We start from the raw sequence: 19,505 nt of genomic DNA, 5'->3' as shown, positions 1-19,505 counted from the left end.
CATTTGTGGATGAGTGTGAACTTGAACAATATCTCCCGTTTATGGTTGTGTGTTGTGTGTCATGTTGTGTAGTTACTGTCCAACTGCTTTGTGTGTGAACACAACAGGGATTATACTGTGCCTGCAGGGTTTGCATGGGATACTTTGCATACAGTTGTCAACATCCTTTCATACTGACCTAACACTGTAGTACCGTATAGTGTACTGGTTCAATACTTTCACTGTGGTGGACAGTATCCTGGGCTTTAGTCCTATCACTGCTTTACATTTCCATAGTGAGCACAACAGCCTGGTTAGGGGCCAGTTGTGCACATCTGACCATGTTGCATTATGTTCAGATATGAACTACTTAAACCAGGCTTGTCCAACATTGGTAGTGTATTCCACAACATAGGTGTACATTGGCAAACACTAGCGATGTGCCCTAGGCCATTTCTAATGCTAGTCGGAGAGTGTGTTTGTCCTTCGACACACATTGTAAGTGGAGTTTGCCATGACATATGTCATGGTTAGTATACTGTGCCTCAGTCTACCTGTGACATAACAGTGATACCCAGGGTAAACCTACCATCTCTCATCCACTCATCAAGATTCCTCTTGAGGAGAATCGATGAGTGACTCTATGGATAACCTGTACTGGGAGTTTACTCATGAGTGGGGGTGGCTTCTGTGTTATGGATCCTGCAGTACAGCTTGTCCTATGTATGTCAGTGCTGGGGTTCAGGTCTCTCATGTGCATAGCTCACTGCCATTCAGATTGTACAAGGTGCAGCATGTTCATTGATTCCAGCTTGGACATGGCTTTATACATCAGGCACAGCTTGCCTCTGGGTGGGCAGTATGGCAGTGTGTGGAGCTGCAGTTTGTTTAATCAGGCAACACATGGCATCTGTTCAAGCTCTTTGATACTCCTGGTGAGGTACTTTTGGGGACTTTACAGTTGATGGAGGTGTCTGCTGAAGTACATCCCACAGGGGCTATTGTAGTCAATTGTAACGCTGATGAAGGATGACTGCAGAGCCACAATGACCTCCCCTTATCTAGATCTGACAACCTTCATGATTAGGTGGGTATATGGTATGTTTCTGTAAACACTACAGCCACATGTTTGTCCAATGCAGGATATCTATCACCTTGTGTCCCCAGGTCTCTCATTACATGTTAAGTACGTAATGGGTTAACACCTATGTGGTAATTGGTGGGCAATTACTGTATATCCACGGGGTTGACTGTACACTTTTCTGCAATTAGCTTGCTGACATGGCTATGGCACCAGTTGTCTGTTTCTATGTGGCCCTTTTGTGGGATGCTTATGTCGGCTGGAGGGTCAGATATGATGGGCAGTTTGTAGTCCTCTGCAAACACGTTCAGACACAGTCCTTCCATGTTGGCCTGTACCTATGGGACATATATACCAAACAAGGGAGGTCCCAGGACCAAGCCTTGTGGGATGCCAGTTATATCTGGTTTGTAGTCTGACATGGCTGCAGCATGTCTGACCATGTCAGTTCTGTCCTTGGTCTGGTTTGCAACCCCTCTACTGACATAGGGGTTTATATTTAAGCTGGTGAGCATATCTATAATGAACACATAGGGTATTGTATGGAAGCCTTTGCAAGGTCCAGCTACGCTGTGTGGACCACATTGCCCTCATCAATGACCTTAATGACTGTTTCAAATGAGTCAAACATGTTTAGGGGCAGGATCTGCACTTAAGAAAGCCACACTGGGTAGGGTCCAGTATCAGTAGGTCCCCAATATCTTTATGTCTGCGGTACATGCTGATCCTTTCCATAGCTGTGCAGACCAAGCTTCTCAGGATTCTGGGGTGGTAGCTTGCAGTATCCATTCAGGCAACACCTTTGTTGAGAAGGACCACTGTTGTTGTACACTGCTCTTTGGGTACATATCCTTTGGTAAGGCTGACATTGAGCAGTAGTGTGATTTGGCATTCCATTCTTCTTGGAGTCCATGTTGGACTCAGCCCAGGACACCATCTCATACCATTGCTGCTGTGTGTTTTGCTTTGTAGATGCTGGCTGTTACCTCAGCATCTGCAATGTCAGGGGGCCAGCAGTCTGCTGGGATAAATATTTTGCATTCTGGGGGTTTGCACTGCACCTGTCAGGTTGTATGTTGGCAATATGTGTGTGTGTTTGGTATGTTGTTTGTAATATTTGTGTGATTCAGAGCATATCTGTGAATTCCCAACATGGTTCCTACCATCAGTTGAGGAAGCCTTGGGATTATCCTTAGTGTCCTGTACAATTTGTATCTTCATAGGTTCATAGGTTCATACTAGGCTATCCACCCTAGGGCATTTGTAAGCCTAGCCAGATTGTGTGTGGCTTTCGCCACCCCTTGCTATGTGAATATTATGGCCATTTATGATTTACTTTACTGTGCCTCTATCTGGATGTGACACAGTGAAGACCCCCAGTGTACATCTACGATCATCCATCCACTTGGCAAGATTCCTGTTGATGAGTGTCAGTGAGGGGCTCTGCCTAACATGGAGTGGGATTCTGTTCCAGGGTGTGGGGAGCCTCTGGGTTATGTATCTGTCCCTCCAGCACATCCTATTTCATTATGTGTTGAGGTTGACATCTCTCACTCTCACAGCTCCGATGGCTTTGAGTTTTCTGGGGTGGAGCATGTCCATTACTCCTGTGTTGGACATGGCCTTGTACAACAGACATACAACGCCTCTGTGTAGGCAGTATGTGACTGCATTCAGCTGAGGTGTCTACAGCCAGGCAGCATATGACATATATTTGAGACCCTTTATCCTCTTGGTGAGGTACCTTTGAGGTCTTTCTAACTGCTGCAGGTGTCAGGTAAGGTACATCCCAAATGAGGCATTGTACTAGATTATGGGTCTGATAAGAGAACAGTATAGGGACACAATGACCTCTGTTGACGTAGATGTGAATCCTTTCTTGATACGGTGTCCAATATAGACAGTCTTCCTAGCCACATTGGCAATGTGAGTGTCACATAACAGGTTACTGTCCACTTGTGTCCCTAGGTCCCTGATTACTCCTTCCATACATAATGGTTTACCACCTATGTGGTAATTTGTGAGTACCTTGTTTGGTATTTGGTGGGACATTCATACTGTCCAGTGTCTTCAGGACGGCTGGGTGGGGTTCCTGTGTGTGAGAGTGTGGTCTGTAGCATGCTACAGACTGTACAGCAGTCTTGCCTATGGTTAGTTGCACATGGGTGGACTCCAGTGCTTTGTGCATTGTCAGTTACCTGGACGTATGGGTGTCTGTGCTGAATATGGATACTCACCCTCCTTTTATGTTTTGGTCCAGGTTTTGGGGCCATAACGCATGATATGTGGTATAACCTGGTAGTGCTGGTGTGCTGTCAGGAGGCTTGCAGCACGTTTCTGTCACTGCACAGACATTGATGTTCTCCATACTGGGGAGGGCCTCGGGAGCATGCATATTGAGGTTTACACGTCTGGCATTGGTCAGCATTACCTTTATGTTTCTTTCCACTTATGTTTTCTAGGGTGGTGGGCTAGTCTTTTCAGCCTTGCCTACGAAAGGCTCTATGGAGGTGGCAAAAGCCTTATCCAATATCCAGATGCCCAGGGGTAACAGGTGCAAGCCATCCCTGGAACAGCAGCGTGGCTTGTCAAGCATGACATCCCAAGCAGACAGACGTTGGATCCCTTGGAATGACACCAGTAATTGTGCCACTTGTTAAAGCTGATCATTCTGTGTTTGTACTGTGGCATCATTCTTGGTGAGGGTAGGATGCTGCAAACGGTCAGTGTCATACCGGCCTGGACTACATAATCGGAGAGCTCATCTATGTCTCTTTTCATGTAGTCCGGGGAGGTACATCTCAGGTCATTCACACCAGCATGGACTATGACTGCATCATATTTCTACTTGCTTTGGGGTGACCTGCATACTTGTGTTATGTGGCGTATTGTAGCAGCCTACAGGCAGCTTACTGTACCCTTTCCCTTGTTCAGTCTGGTTTGCGGGACAGCAGCGTGTCTCACTATGGAGTCACCTATTACAACTGTATCAGGCATGTTGTTTCTCCTTCTGGCCAGTGACTGTTTGGCACACCAGCTTTGTGTACTATGTGTTGCATGTGCTATGTTTGGAGGTTGTTTGATTGGGTGTCTGCTTTGGAGGCCTCTGTTGGTGTGGTGTGTTTGTAATTCGGGCCTCCGGGAATGTTTTTCTGTGTTTATGTCTTTTGTTTGCAGTTGTGATAGGTCTATGTGGGACTGGGTTTGTGGTGTGTGTGGTTACCTTCTCCTCCTGACTACTTTTGGAAGTACTGAGTTGAGGGAGCTCAGCTTCCAGTTTGGATAAATGGTTGCATCTCTCACATATATTTGTATTTCTTGGAAGGAGTTGAGGGTTGTCTGTGTACTTGGGGCAGGTGTAACATTGCCTCAAGATTCACAGATTCAACTTGTTGTAGCTGGCCTTAGTGGATTGTATGTGTGGACATATTTTATTGCCATACTACTGATCAGTGATTACTTCCCTTTTTATGTTTGCTCTATCATGTAGTAGCTTCCTCATTCTCTTGCATGGTTTGGTAATGGCTGGAGTCCACCATGCCAGATGCCTGCGTGTATGGCATTGTGTCTTGTTTTAATTTAGGATTGTATAATCCAAGCATTCCTGGCAGTGTTCATGGAATGCCTGTATAACAGGTTCTGAGGTGTGGCCCATATTTTGCACCTGCACAGGGCCTTTAATGGATTCCACATCAGTTTGGAGGAGTGCAACTTTTGCTTTACACATGTTTTTCACTGTGGTTTTCTGGCCAGGGACTGTGGTCAGGATGTGTATATCCAGTGTGATTACTCTATGGTCTGGTCTTACCAGTGAGGGATACACTTCTCATCTTGCCATCCAGTACCCATGTTGCTGATTATCGCATCCAGTATGCTTACCCCTCTTGTGGGAGTGGTACGTTGTTCCTGGGCATTTTGGTTTATGGATTCTAGGAACTTTTGTCCTACAGTGTTGGAGCTAGTATAATGCTCCCAGACTATGTCTGGGTATTTTCAGTCACCCAATATAATGTGGTTTGGAGGACTTTATATATTCATGTATTCCAACATAGGCCAGGTGCAGTTCCTGGTGTTGGGATGGTAGTCTGTAGCAGGCTATAAACTGGGAGGCAGTTTTAGCCACTGTTACTTGACCATGGCTAGTCCATGCTGCTTCTTGTTGTGGTACCAACATGGGAGTGTGGTTATCCTTGACAATTATTGCTAGTCACCCTCCTTTTGTAGCTTGTTCCATGTTTTGAGGCTGTACAGCACAGTATGAGGTGTAACCTGGTAGTGTTAGGGTGCTGTTGTGAGCCTTGACCCAGTTTTCTGTTACAGCACAGATATCAACATTCTCCATATTGGGTGAGTTTAGACTGCATGCATCTTGCTGTTTAGACTTCTGGCATTGGGTAGCATTACATCTAGGTTCTTATCCCTTGTGATACCTATGGAGGTGGGTTTGTGTTTTGAGCCTTACCTATTCAGGGCATGCTGTGGGTAACAACAGCCTTTGCCAGTATCCATACGGCCTGCACTGATAGGTGCACGCCAATCCTAGCAGATGGAGCACCATGTCATGCTCAGCTTGTCATCCCAGGCTGGCACACATTGGATCCCCTTTGACAAACTGCGAAACTTCAGCCAATTATTGCAATTGATCATCTCATTGTCATATTGTGGCATCATGCTTGGTGAGGGTAGGATGTTAGTCAGGGTCCTCAAGTGTGCATATACTACATGGTGTTACATTGCTTAACACATGGCATTCATGTCTCAGGTGGTGCTGCAAGTCTGCCTCTGTCGGATGCACATACTACACTCCCTGTACATGTTTGAGAGCAGGTTATGTCATTTTAGGCATCCCTGTTATTATATGAGTGAGTCAGAGAGGGGTATCATTCCCAGTGTTCCTACTGAGCCAGTGTATGTGTTATGCGTTGCCTCTTTGCCAAGGCCAGGGCATACTGGGCACACCTCCTTCTGCCTACTGGGGCAGGCTCAGGGTGTTCCTTCTCCGAGTCACGCTCTGCCTGTGATGGCCTTGGCAATGGTGGGGGGATGTTTGGCCTGGCCCTATGCTGGTCCTGCTGCAGCTGTTTTCACAAGATCATATTATGTAGCATAGCACATACCATGACAATTTGGGTACATGTAGTTGGTGAGTACTGCAAGGCTCCACCAGATGTGTCCAGACACCGGAACTGTGACTTGAGCAGCCCAAACACACGCTCTATTACATTACGTGTTTGTGCGTGTGCCTCATTATGGCGTTCCTGTTCAGGTGTGTGTGCATTTCTGATGGGTGTCATCAGCCACGGCTCCAGTGCATATCCTGCATCCCCCACTAGGTGTCCGTGCGGGATGTCCCCATTGGCAAATGTCTGGTACAGCTGCGTCAAATGCCAGATATGGGAATCATGGTAGCTCCCAGGGCAGCCAGCACACACATTCATTATTATGCCCTGGGCATCACACATGACCTGGCAGTCAATGGAGCGGAAGCCCTTGCGGTTAATGTAGACCCTACCCCGCTCACCGGCTGGTGCTTTGATGCGTATGTGTGTGCAGTCTATTGTACCCACTACCTCAGGGTATTCCGCTATTTGCTGGAAGAGACGCATATTGCTGGCCAATACCTCACGGGCATTGGGGAAATATACATGATCACCGACATGTGCTGACATGGCATCCAGGAACTGGTGCAGTACCCTGGAGGCAGATGCCTGTGATATCCCCATCATATCACAAGTTGGTCTCTGGAAGGTACCTGTTGCTAGTATTCTTAGGCCAACACATACCTTGGTTTCCATTGGGATGGGTTCCCTCTGTTGGTTCTGTGTGTGAGGCGTGGCCTGCACAGCTCGACAATTTGCTGCAGGAGGTCTCTGTCCACTCTATAGCGCTCTACTATCTCCAGCTCATGTAACCCGTGGTAGGTGACCCTGGGCCTGTACACTCTTCTCCGTCTCCTCACTGTGGGTAGTCTGGCACCATCTGCATTGTCACCACCCTCAGCAAGTCGCCTATGTCTCCTTATGACAGCTATGGCAGCCCCTAGCATTTCTGCTCTGAGTTCAGCTTTTTCAGTTTTCACTTCTAATAGCTTACTCCTGTCTTGCAGTGTCTCGAGAGAAACATCTTGCACTGCTGTTTGCAGAGTTTTAAGTGCTTGGCTGAGCTACTATTCTGCCTGTGTAATTGCCTGCTTCTAATTGTTTTCACCTGCTAGCTCCAGCAGTATTCCCTGCTAGCTTCCTACTAATTCTGTTGCTTCCTTTTTCCTTTCTGTTTCCTCAGGGGGGAGCAATGCGCATACCAGCAGAAACACGCTCACAGTGGCTTACACGCGCGCACACATGCTTACACAGTTCAGAATCTGCTTATTCGGGTTAAAATACGCGCACACCAGTGCAAACAGTCTTAAAAGTCTGCCAACATGCTCCCACATGCTCAGTCTGCCTTACATGCGCGCAGACTGCCCTACTCGTGCCTCATGGTGCGCACACATGCGCATGCATGCCCAGCAAGAAACTTTGGTGTAAGCAACAGTGTACACCTTCCATTTCTTGACTTTCCCATGCTTATCTTGTGGCACTCCTCTTTCCATGATATGTGTCTGACATCTGTCATGTAACACTGACCTCCAATGAACTGCATTTCTTTCTACCATTCCCCCCTGTGATGTCACCTATCTCCTACTCTATTCCTCCCCCTTATGTATGTCTTACACAACTCAGAATGTCCTCATTTGCTATGTGACAGTGGAATTCAGTATCCTAACACTCATTTACATCAGATTGCCTACTAATGCTTAGTTACATCTCTTAGACTTAGCTTCCCCCCTTAGCAACCACTAAATGGTGGCCATGTTGTTTTTGGTCTGCTGGTCCCTGTATTGTAAATCCATGTATTGCATAAAATCCACATTTGTGGGTTTATAACCTTTATTTTTATGTTTTATACAGCACAGCCCATTTGCGTGGGGCTGCGCTGCGTTTAAACATTTATTTTTCATATTTGCATCGGGGTACCTTGCCAATGGCCACATATTTGGCCATTGGCATGCTGCCTGTCACATATGCACCCTTTATCTGGAGCTGACATGGCTCCATTGTGATTTTTGCAGAAGCGTACTCAGTTGTCAACTGAGTACATTTCTGCAGCTAAAACGGCTCTTACACGGGCTGCTTTGGGCTTCGTGGATCGCTAATCTACCTCATTTGCATGCCTTTCGGATGCAAGTGAGGTGATTAGCATATCCACGCCCACTCCGTGTAAGAGACGTTTTAGCTGGTCTCTTACACGGACTTTAGGGCTGTTCATGGATTGTGAAGGCTGCATGGAGTCTTACACTACTCTTAGACTCTGTGCAAGCCTTCGTCAATCCTGCCCATAGTAAAATAATTTATAAACATTACATAATAATTTCAACAAAACTGGTATACATGGGATAACATTCACTTAATTTCTGTATTATCTGATCAAGTATATGTGCAATATGTGCATATTGTAAGGATTACTTTGAAGAATCATCAGTAATGGTTTATAGTTGCTAAAAAGTATACTTAATGTAAAAGTAAAATTATGTTTATTTATATCATACTAATTTATTGTATGTCACATATGATGATACTAATTATCTTCTTTTTAGTCTCTTACCCCACCCCTTATTTCTCTTTTTTTATTTTATATGTCTGGTCACAATATTCTGATGTCATCATTTTCTACCAACTCATAAAATGATGTACAACACAGAAGGTAGGCCATCCACTGCAGGTCAGCCTGTCTCCCCTCTAAAGACTGCTGCACCGATGCCTAGCACATGTAGGACCCAACCTGGCAGTACTGCTTCTGCAGGCCCTGCACTACCTGGGCCCTCCATCAGGTAGCATTACCCTGGCAGCTAGTGCAGTGGAGATTTTGTCACCCATCAGGAGATGCCAGGTATGGTGCATGAGGTTGTGGAAAGCACCATTGGTGCACTCCTCAGCCAGATGGGGAAGATGCTCACTGGAATATTGGGCAAAAGAAAACATCAAGCACTCCAACAGCAAGCTAAGTAGGGGGGACAATGATGACAGTTCTGAGGGTTAGGACTAGATTCGTACTGTCCCCATGTTTACGGATATGGCCTTCCAATGTTCTCTCCCTATCCCTAGTCATAGTGTTCCCCAATCTGTTGTATCCCTCACCATCCTTATAACTTGTTTTGTATATCTTGTTTGTGTGCAACCGCTTCCTCACCTACCCTACTTACCTGACCCTGACATACCTATGTCACTTACCCAACATTCCTCTGTTACTGAAATAAAAACTCAAAAATGGGCACCTTTCCCAAAAACAAAATATCTTCCCATACATAGCTCTACACTTCATACGTGTCTTCATGCCACACTTGATTTGCTCCAACTGGCTGTACAGTATTGCTGCTTTATTGTCACCCATCTTTGTTTAGATGACAGTCCCAATTCACCCAATATTCTTTCCATGTTCATTTTACACTGCTGAAGAAGTGGATAGCTATGGTTCTTTCTTAATTCCCTCCTAAACATTTCTGTATTGCTTTCCATTTGTTCTTCCCCCTGCTTGCCACCCATTTCAAAAAATTTCCTATCTACCCCATTTCACACCTTTAATCTGGTCAAAAAAATAGATTCACTCACCTCACACATAAATAAGAAATCCACAATGAAACCCTTCACTTTTTGTCCTCTATATTTACGTGGCATTTGGCATTGAGCACCAATGTCGACTGATGGTGAATGGCCCTTCACATCCTATAGCATGGTGCTGTTACTTCCACACAATGCTCCTTAAACCTGCTGTGCTGAGGAAACACACAGCTGAAGGAGAATAAAGGCACTCATATTAAACATTTTATATGAAATATTTATTTTGACTGATGACTGTATACATATGTAACTCCACATGTGTACTGTTAAATCACTTGAGTACTGTTTGTTTTTATACAGTACCTCAATGTAGTCATTCTCTCTCACATTTCCAATAATTATCACATGCAATTAAATTATATAATGAACACACATGTAAAACATTTATTTAGAGGTGGATTCGATCCCTTATCGTCTGTGCTCTAAATAAGAACTTACTGCTATTACACCTGCTACCACAGAGTCAGCTAGGCAGGAAGTGCCTTTCTTCCACTCAGTACTGTTCAAAGTGCCTATGGCCATGCCTCTCCACTTACTGTGTTTGTGCAGATGAAAGCAAATCAATAGAACTCATAATTTTCTCAGTAAAGCAGAGACTCATGTTTGCTTGTTGCCTAACTACAGGCAAATGGGCAAAGCACTATAAATACCTTTTTAAGGTTATACAATTTATGACACAACATTTCTGATATGAACTAGGTATGAACACCATAGTATTTATTTTAGCTGTGTCTGCCATTGAATTGGTGTGTGTGTGTGTGTGTGTGTGTGTGTGTGTGTGTGTGTGTGTTCACTTGCTTGTCATTCAAGAGACCATTTTTGACCAGCATGTGAGATACTCCTACAACCATCTTCTTCTTAACATACACTGCTGATGTCATCAGCTATAAAGTGTTGTCTGACAGTGTAGCAGACAGACTTGTGCTGTGGTGCTTGTGTTAAGAACTGTGCTTTGTAAACAGTTATGTAGGGGGGTCTACTCTCACTAGGGCCAAATTGTGGGTGTCTGTGTTCACTGGGTTGATGTTGAAGACCCTATTTTAGACCAGTATGTGAGACACCCCTACTGTCATCTTATTCTCACTAGACACTGCGGATGTCATCAGCTATAAAGTGTTGTCTGACACCATAAAAACCATACCTGGGCTGTAACACTTGCTTTAAGTACTGTGCCCTGTAAATAGTTAATTTGAGATTCTACCTTCACTGTGGTCAACTTGTATGTTGTTCTGTCTGTGTTCACTTGGTTGACATTCAAGAGACCATTTTAAACCAGCATGTGAGACACCTCTACTACTATCTTCTTTTTAACAGACACTGCTGATGTCATCAGCTATAAAGTGTTGTCTGAACTATAAAAACAGATGTGTGCTGTGATGCTTGCATTAAGTACTGTGCTCTGCAGCTAGTCTGGTAGGGGTTCAACTCTCATTGTAGCCAACTGGGTTCGGTGTGCATCCAATAATCAGTATGGTGACAATTTTAAAATGACACGAGTCCACAGCCATGTCAGACCTTCCTCCAAACATCTTTTGTGTAACATACACCGATGATGCCATCCTGTATAACATGCACTCTGACAGTATTCAAGACAAACCTGTGCTATGGCAATAACAGTGACTACTGCATTTTCAAGATACTTTAACTAGATATATAGAGGTTCTAATCTGACAGCAAACAACTTTAGTGTGTATGCATTGGATTATTGCTTTTGAAACAATTTTACACAGAGATATGACTTCACATCCATGTCAGACACTCCTCTTAAGATATTCTTATCAGCATGCAATAATGTTATAATGCTCCATAGGTTCATAGATTAGACTTCATAAACACAGAAAGCATTAGGACCCTGTAGGAAAACTTTCTTATCTCACAATGCCCCAGAAACATCCTTGTAATCTAAACCCACACGGGAAGTTGTTGTCCTAACATTATCTATACTCATGCAGAGAGCTGAGGATACAGAGCAAACAGAATCACTATGCAGCTCAGGTGAGTGTATAGCTCTTCCATTTAGAGAGAGTGCATGTGTGTGTGTTTGTTTGTGTGTGTGTGTGTGTGTGTGTGTGTGTGTGTGTGTGTGTGTGTGTGTGTGTGTGTGTGTGTGTATGTGTGTGTGTGTGTGTATGTCCCAGTTAGAGGCACTGTCTAGTTAAATGATTCTGCTTAGAGTCAAGCCCTAACCCTTAATAACTAAGGGCAGGGAAGTGCCTTAAACTCCACAACAATTGCCAAGTCCCCACTAATTTTATTTTATTTTTTTTTTGTGTTAATCACTGAGAATTACAATCTGTCAATGTCATATACAGAGTTTCATAGCTTTGCTGTTCACTGTTAGCTATGCAACAGGTAGTACATTTGCCTTTGGTACAGAAAGTTGTGGGTTCTCTTCCCAAAAGAGGTTGATTGATTGCTTACACTACTATGTAGCATAAGGGAGGATGGGGGTGCTGCATTTCAAAGTATGTCCTCCTTTGAGTGAGATGCCAACTAACTACTAACCTGTTGTTGGTTTGCCAGCCATTCCTTATTGCAATATTATTGTTTTGGTTTTGTTAATGTAACATAGGCAATTTATTCTTCAAGTGCAGCAGGCAATTAATTTGTAGATGATATACTGAATAGCAAAGTTGCTTGCCAGCAGCAACCTCTTCATTAATTACAATTCTCTATAATGTGGACTTATTCAAATGACTTTTACTTCTGCAGAGTTTGTGCACATTGACTGATATTGGTGTATTATAATGACAGAAGTTTGAGTGGCCTTTGTGGTTGAACTGTTCTGAAATGGGTAGTTTTGTCATTATTGGTTTATGCAGTTTATTTCATTGCTTACTAGAAAAAAACAATCAGGAAAGTGGCTCAAAGAACACATGCATGTATGCATAGTCATACAAATGTGTGCAATGGGCCTGTGGTTTGAAAACAGCCCAAAGATACACTTAATCTGGCACTGGCCAGATGCATTTTCTACAAATGTGGGTTTCAATTCAAGTTTCAATGAATGTGAGTTTCAAGGGCAGAGAAGTTTATTGTTGTTCATGCTAAGTCTCTTTTCATTGTGAGACTGTATTGTTTTGTTTAACAAATGGCAATCAGTGTTTTTGCTATAAAATTTGAAATATAGTTTAAAACTAAATCCAAATATCTGTAATCACTGTAGAAATAAAGAAGAAAATAGCATGCACGCTGACAGGTTTGAACAGTATTTATGGTAACTGTGGAGAAATAGCCAAGTAATGGGAGACTGGAATGGCTGCATTGGTGTCCTCAATCCATTACCCTGACTAGGGCCCCATTTGACCATGATCGGTCTTTGACGGTAACTTTACAAAAGTGCAAATCTGAATTTATTAAATGTCTGCTAAAACTAAGAATAATTCTGCAAACAAAATATTGCTTAGCCATATCTCTGATTCCTAATAAATTATTTTTATAGATCTTGATAAAGGTACCTAGTTTGTAGAAATTATAGAAGTGAAATATGATAATGACTCAGCCACGGTATTGCTTTTTTATGTTGTTTTAAGAAGAAGAACATAGCTTTCATTTTTTTTCCTTCTGGCAGGTCATTTGCAGAGTTCAACAAAATACATCATGTTATGCCACATCTAAGATAGCATCGATTTGGATTGCAGCTTTTCTTTTGTATACTCCCTCAATAATACTCTGGGAGCATGTTGTGGGAAGGAGCGTAGTGCCTGATGAAGAGTGTTATCCAGAATTTTTCTACAGATGGCATTTTTTGATATGTAGTTGTTCTATGGATTTCCTGATGCCACTCCTAAGTATTCTTTATTTTAATATAGACATTTACTGGAGTATTAGGAAACGTGATAAAAATAGATGTAAGCCAGCAACTCAAGGTACCAATCCACAGACATTGAAACATGATGATGGATATTCAGGGTCTGAGAAGTTTATACAGACTGACAAACATACTCAAGGGAATTGGATCTCATCTCTGACATGGGCAGTAAGAAAATTAAGTAATTCCACTACAAAACAGAAACCATCCACAAATTTCAGGGCAATGACTCTGAATGATTCAAACCATATTGAATGTTTGTCTAACCAATGCCAAACAACCAGTGGTGCATTATATAAAAAACACATCCAAGTGTTAAAACTGTTCAACGATAAGAAAGTTACTTTGCATCAGAAAAATACTCAAATGTTGAAATTATCCAAAGATAAGAAACTTGCAAAGTCATTAGCTACTATTGTATGCATCTTTATTGCTTGCTGGGCTCCCTATTCTCTACTTGTACCCATTCGTGCTACATGCGGAGGTAGCTGCATTCACCCTGCTTGGTACGAGATTACAAATTGGCTGCTGTGGTTAAATTCTTCCATTAATCCGTGCTTGTATCCTTTGTGCCACAACCACTTTAGGAAGTCTCTCAAAAAACTGATTTGTTGTAAAGCAAGTCCTTCACAGTAACACGTATAGTTGTAGTCCTGGAACCACCTGAATGCAGTGGCACTTGGGTTTAAGTTCTTTGGAAGATCTGCTTTTCTTGATCTAAATAAATATAAGCATAATACTGTTTTTAAAATACTTGTTATCTCCTGATACAAATATATAATTAAATTAATCTCTAGAAAGCATTATAAATATATTGTGATGTCTTGATGCAATTTAATGACAATCATTTTCATTCATTGCACAAATTAAAGCTTCTAGTGGCATTATTAAATTCACATTTATGGAGAAGTACAGAGAAACAACATATAACTATTTTGAGGAAGAAAGGGATGGAAAAAAAAAGTTTTGTTTTGGTTTAAGTGCAATTTTCTTAAAGCATTCCTTCATGTATGCCATCATGAACAGAAGGCAGCAACAACAAGTATTTAACAATTAAGCCAAATGAGCTTTGTGGTTATTTTTACAGTTAGCTCTTTTATAAACATAAGCAGTCAATAATACAAGAAAAGTGAGAGAACAGACTTGTTTTAGTTATTTTGCATAAAGATGATCCGGACGGGACTCATAACCCATATCATGGCCTGCATCATTCCAGTGTCAACAGTGGCATGTTTACAGATCTGATTTAAATTTTATTTTAAGATTTGACTTAGGTACTATAGATGAAAAGAAAAAAATAAAGAACTTCAAATAATAATAAAAAATAGATTAGAAATGAAAATGAAACATACAAGAAAAAACATTATTTTAATGAGTGTAATTTAATTATGCATTCATTATTATAACTTAAAATGTTGATTGTTACATTGCAAACATACAGTATGATGCTAATATGCATTAGGGTCTCAGAAGCACTTGACTCATGCATCCAACACTTAGAAACAGTGATTTGTTGTTATATTCTGTGTTTAACAGATTATGTATTTGCTTTTTTTTCAAAATTCTGGAAATATAACAGTTTTACACATATTTATCGGATCCCCTACTACTCTTTATCATTTATTTCCATAGTTGCCTATCTAGTTGCCTGGATTTATGTCAATTCTCCCAGATTTTTGGCTTCTGTTTCCTGAAAACTGTTCAGTGACAGCTATAACATCTCATAGACAAAGATGCTAAGAAAACATATAGAAGCCTACTCTGTGGCTACTATTTAATAAACTGTTTATACAGTCATAAACTATTGTCATGCTCAGACAGAAAATGTCACCATGCAGCAGCTAGGGGCAGGCTTCTACTTCCCTATGCCCAGGATACTGCTGATGCTGGCAATATACTTAGTACTGCAGTAATACTGATGATCGACCATCTCATGTGGGCAGGCCCACTGAGTTTGGCCTCATACCACCACGGAGATGGGAGAAATTGTACTGGCCTGCTTCGTCCCATCCTTAATGTAGAAATGTAAAATAACTGGCTATTCATTATACGGTTGCTCATAATAGCTAAGTAAATTAAGCAAAATGGTACTGGTATACTTAAAAATCTGAAACTTTATTGAAACTTCATGTATGAAGTAACAAATAACAGTAAGATAAATACAGCAGAGCAATAAAACTGGTGATAAGCACTTTTCTATGTGAAGTCTGCAATGGATCATATTAGTATAACCCTGCAGAAAACAGCAACAGTGATTTTTATCTCCATTATATATAAAGCCATTATGGGTGAAGTTATAGGCAATAGCTGTATATTTCTACCTTATTAGATTTCGCTGATACAGTTTCACTGATAACTTATAAAATAAATTATTTTGGCTTTGCTATCTTCATATTAACTCATTAAAGTCTAATGACAATCAGTTAAATAAGTGTGACATTACTGACTACCGGCAGGCTGAATCACAATTGTCTAGAAGTGAGAGTTTCACAAGGGATCATTATAAGTTCATAGCTACATAAGTCAGTACTAGGCTAACTGCCCTTGATGGCCATTTTAAGACTCACCAATTATTCCATTTGGTGGTTAAATCCTATCTCACTGAAGTTTTGAGTCACATAGTCCTTTCCAAAACCTATATTTATATATTTGTATAGTGAAAATTACTAGATCAAAACATAAGTATCTGTAGGGGAGGCATGCACTGGGATAAAGTATTTAGTAGCTTCCTCCATCCATTAATAGTACAGGGTAGAATCCTGTGGTAAATTTCCTATTTCCAATCCATTGGTCCAGGTTTATTTATTAATTTATTTAGCATTTGTTTACTAGGAAAGTCTGACTTTGAACAAGCCAATTTTCAGCGGAGGCCTGGGGAGAAATACTCCAGACACATGTCTTTGTAACATCTGAACGTCAGTGATGAGCTTTATACTATATGGAAAGGGAGTCCGTTGCAGAGCAGCGGTATCCTCTGTGAGATATAGCTATCCCTCCAAACCATGCTATTAATGCTGCAGAAGAGATTTAGTTCCCTGGATCAAGTACTTCTGATACCATTTGACTTGAAAATGTGAAGTAAGTCCATCAGTAATTGGTCAGAGAATGTCATGTATGCTGTATACAGGCCGTTTCTTAGCAATCAGTAACAGACTGAATATAGTGATAAGGCTATCAGGCAGTTCATATAGGACATATTGTTTAGGCCTTGTATCAGTTTTATAGGTTATAGCTGCAGGAATTTCATTTATTGCATGTACCTGGAAAGATACATGCCACCAGGGGCATTATACTCGATGATTGGCCTAATGAGACCTGAGTAAATGGGGACAATGACATTCCTGGATCTAGAAGCCATCCTCTTCTTTATGAGCTGTGCAATATAGGACTTCCTTGCTGCAGCTGACACATGATGGTCAAAATTTAAGCCACTATCTACATAAGTTCCCAAATCCTGAACTATTGGGTCAACTCTTAGAGTTGTGTTGTCACTGTCATAGTTTTACAGGGGATTCGACTTTCCAAAGGAGACAATAATGAATTTTTTGGCATTTAGCTTTAGTCCATGAGTCTAGTACTAGTTATTTGTTTAGGACAAGCCTTTCTGTAGGATGGCTGAGCCTTTTGAAGATTCAGTCACTGTTCCAAGCTTGGAATCATCTGCAAACGTAGTCAGCCAGAGCCCTTTGGTATTGGCTTTTACTTCTGTGAAAAAAAAGAGGTCCTAGCACCAAATTATGGGACTCTATGGGTGACAGGTCTTTTTTTGGCAGTAGCTTCACCTATTTTGATCTTTTACATCCTCTCTGTGAGGGTAGCTGGCAATGTAGTGGGTGTTGAGAGTTTTTTTTCCTAGTTTATTAAGCTTTTTTACAAGTGGGGGATTAAGTCAAAGGCTTTGGCTAGGCTGAGGTGGGTGATGTGTACTGTTTTAACTTTGTCCATTGCTTTAAAGGTCTTTTCAAAAAAGTCTACCAAGTTGAGTTAGCATGATTTGCCTTTGATGTCAGTCTGAAATGGGTCCAGTGTTTGGAGGTTCTCTATGCCTTTATTGATAAATCCTATGATAATTCTTTTCATGGCCTTGCATACGAGGTTGGCCAGACTTATGAGTCTGTAAAGCTTGGGTACATGGAAGAGCCTACCTTATTCAGGGGAATTACTGTTGCTGTTCTCCATTCATATAGTACAAAACATGTATGGAGGCTAAGGTTGAACAGTGTTGTTAGGGGTGTGGCTAAACCATGCTTCATGCTATATAAGATGCATCCTGGGATATTGTCAGAACCCACTGATACAGTCTTTTTTGCTTTTGATAGCGTTTTTAGGACATGGACTTTTGTGTTTGCTGAAGGCAAGCCTATGTCACGTATTTCCTGTGAGATAGATGAGGAGGAGAGAGAGAGGTAGAGTTTGAGCTGAATTTATCTGCCATCAGGTTACCTATACCTTCAGCTTCAGTGTAAGTAAGTTTGTGTAAGTAACATTGTTGCAATCAGCTCCGTACATTGTTGTGTTGTGCTCCTGATATTATGAACATTACTAAAAAATGCCTTGTGATTGACTTTGTATGGGTGGATGTTTTTGCCTAGACCTTGGCTTTTGCAGATTTAAATAAGCACCTGAGTTGTTTGTTTAATTTAATGATAAGGGCTGTATTATTCTGTGCATTGTTCTTCTTACTTTTAACCAGTAGTCTCTTTCTTGTATTGCAAGACATGTTGATAATAAAGTTTCACCAGGGAGGGGCAGTGTTTTGATGTGGGCCTTTACTTGTTTCTAACAGGTACAGTCACATCTATGCAGATGTTTATATGCTGGTATAGTTTAGCTATATATTTCCACACATTCAGGAGAGTTAACTAGATTTGGATGTGATTTGAAACTTGTCAGTGTAGCACTTTGGAGCAGGTAGTTTGTCTTGGAGAAATTTTTAAAGGTACCCAAGGTGGAAATAGTCAACAGATTCAATTTTATTTCAAAGGAGATGGTTTAAATGATAGACCTAACAAATAACAAAGCTATGCAAGGGATAGTATAAGATCCCCTCATATTAGTAAGGATGAGGTGAAAGATATTATTTCCCCTTCTGCATACTCTGACTACTTGTTCCAGGGCATTTGTATTAACAAGTCCAAGAATCTCTGCACTCTTACACTAGTGGTGTATATATTTCCCTGTCTATAATCAGATAGATTAAAGCATCTTGGAAAATGGTACTGGGTTTAATAATACTAAGTAGCTCCAATTCATTTAGATAGGTATTGTGACTTTCTTGGGTCATTGAGGGAGATCTATAGCTTGTTATTATGTGGTAATAGACTTATCTAATGGTGGTTTGAGCATGAAGACACTATTGTGCATCATGCTACTTAACCAGCCTTTATGTGTGTTAGCCCTGAATGAAGACTGAGACGCCCCCATCTGTTTTTCCCTCCTGTGGAATGGCTGGTCTAAAAATGTGGAAACCATAGCTTTGCACAGCCAAAGTACTCTCTGCCATTTTAAATCATGTCTACTAAGTTTTATCCCCTCCATGAAAAAATCTTTTCAGTTGAACAAGAAAAGCAGCTTTTTTCATTTATTGTTCAGATTAATTCATTTAATATGATTAATCTTAGCACCAAATACTGCAAATGCACCAATGCATATAAGTTAAGGATTAAAACAAGAGTGCTGTGTATAGTATTCCTTTCAAGCACAATCAGTTTGAATGGGACAGCACAACCAGCACAGCTAATGTTAGAGTTGTAATTAACACCACAGTTCAATCAGCACTGTCAGCTTTAAGGAGTCATGTAACAATTAGGAAATTGAAATTATCCATTGAGAAGAACCCAGGCCTATAAATGGTTTACAGACATTTCTTTTTCCAGCAGATAACCCTCTTACATGTAATACAGCTAATGTTATTCAAGGAAGTAACATTAGAAACAGGCATAGATATATCTAAGACTATTACTATTGCATGACATAA

At 41.3% G+C, this 19,505-nt stretch overlaps 1 protein-coding gene across 1 annotated transcript in view; it reads left to right on the top strand.

Annotated features, from left to right (window-relative positions):
• The window catches only part of LOC122796987 (histamine H3 receptor-like), a 260,309-nt gene that overhangs the window by 178,783 nt on the left and 62,021 nt on the right, over positions 1-19,505 (top strand). The window contains exon 3 of the mRNA XM_044065758.1: positions 13,289-13,586. Coding sequence (XP_043921693.1) covers positions 13,289-13,586 — 298 coding nt within the window. The remainder of the gene's footprint in view (positions 1-13,288; positions 13,587-19,505) is intronic.

This window comes from Protopterus annectens, chromosome 3.part0, assembly GCF_019279795.1.
Source record: "Protopterus annectens isolate FY-2018-M chromosome 3.part0, PAN1.0, whole genome shotgun sequence".
Taxonomy (NCBI): Eukaryota; Metazoa; Chordata; order Ceratodontiformes; family Protopteridae; genus Protopterus; species Protopterus annectens.
Note: the sequence above shows the minus strand (reverse complement) of the source record. Positions and strands in the feature narration are given on the sequence as shown.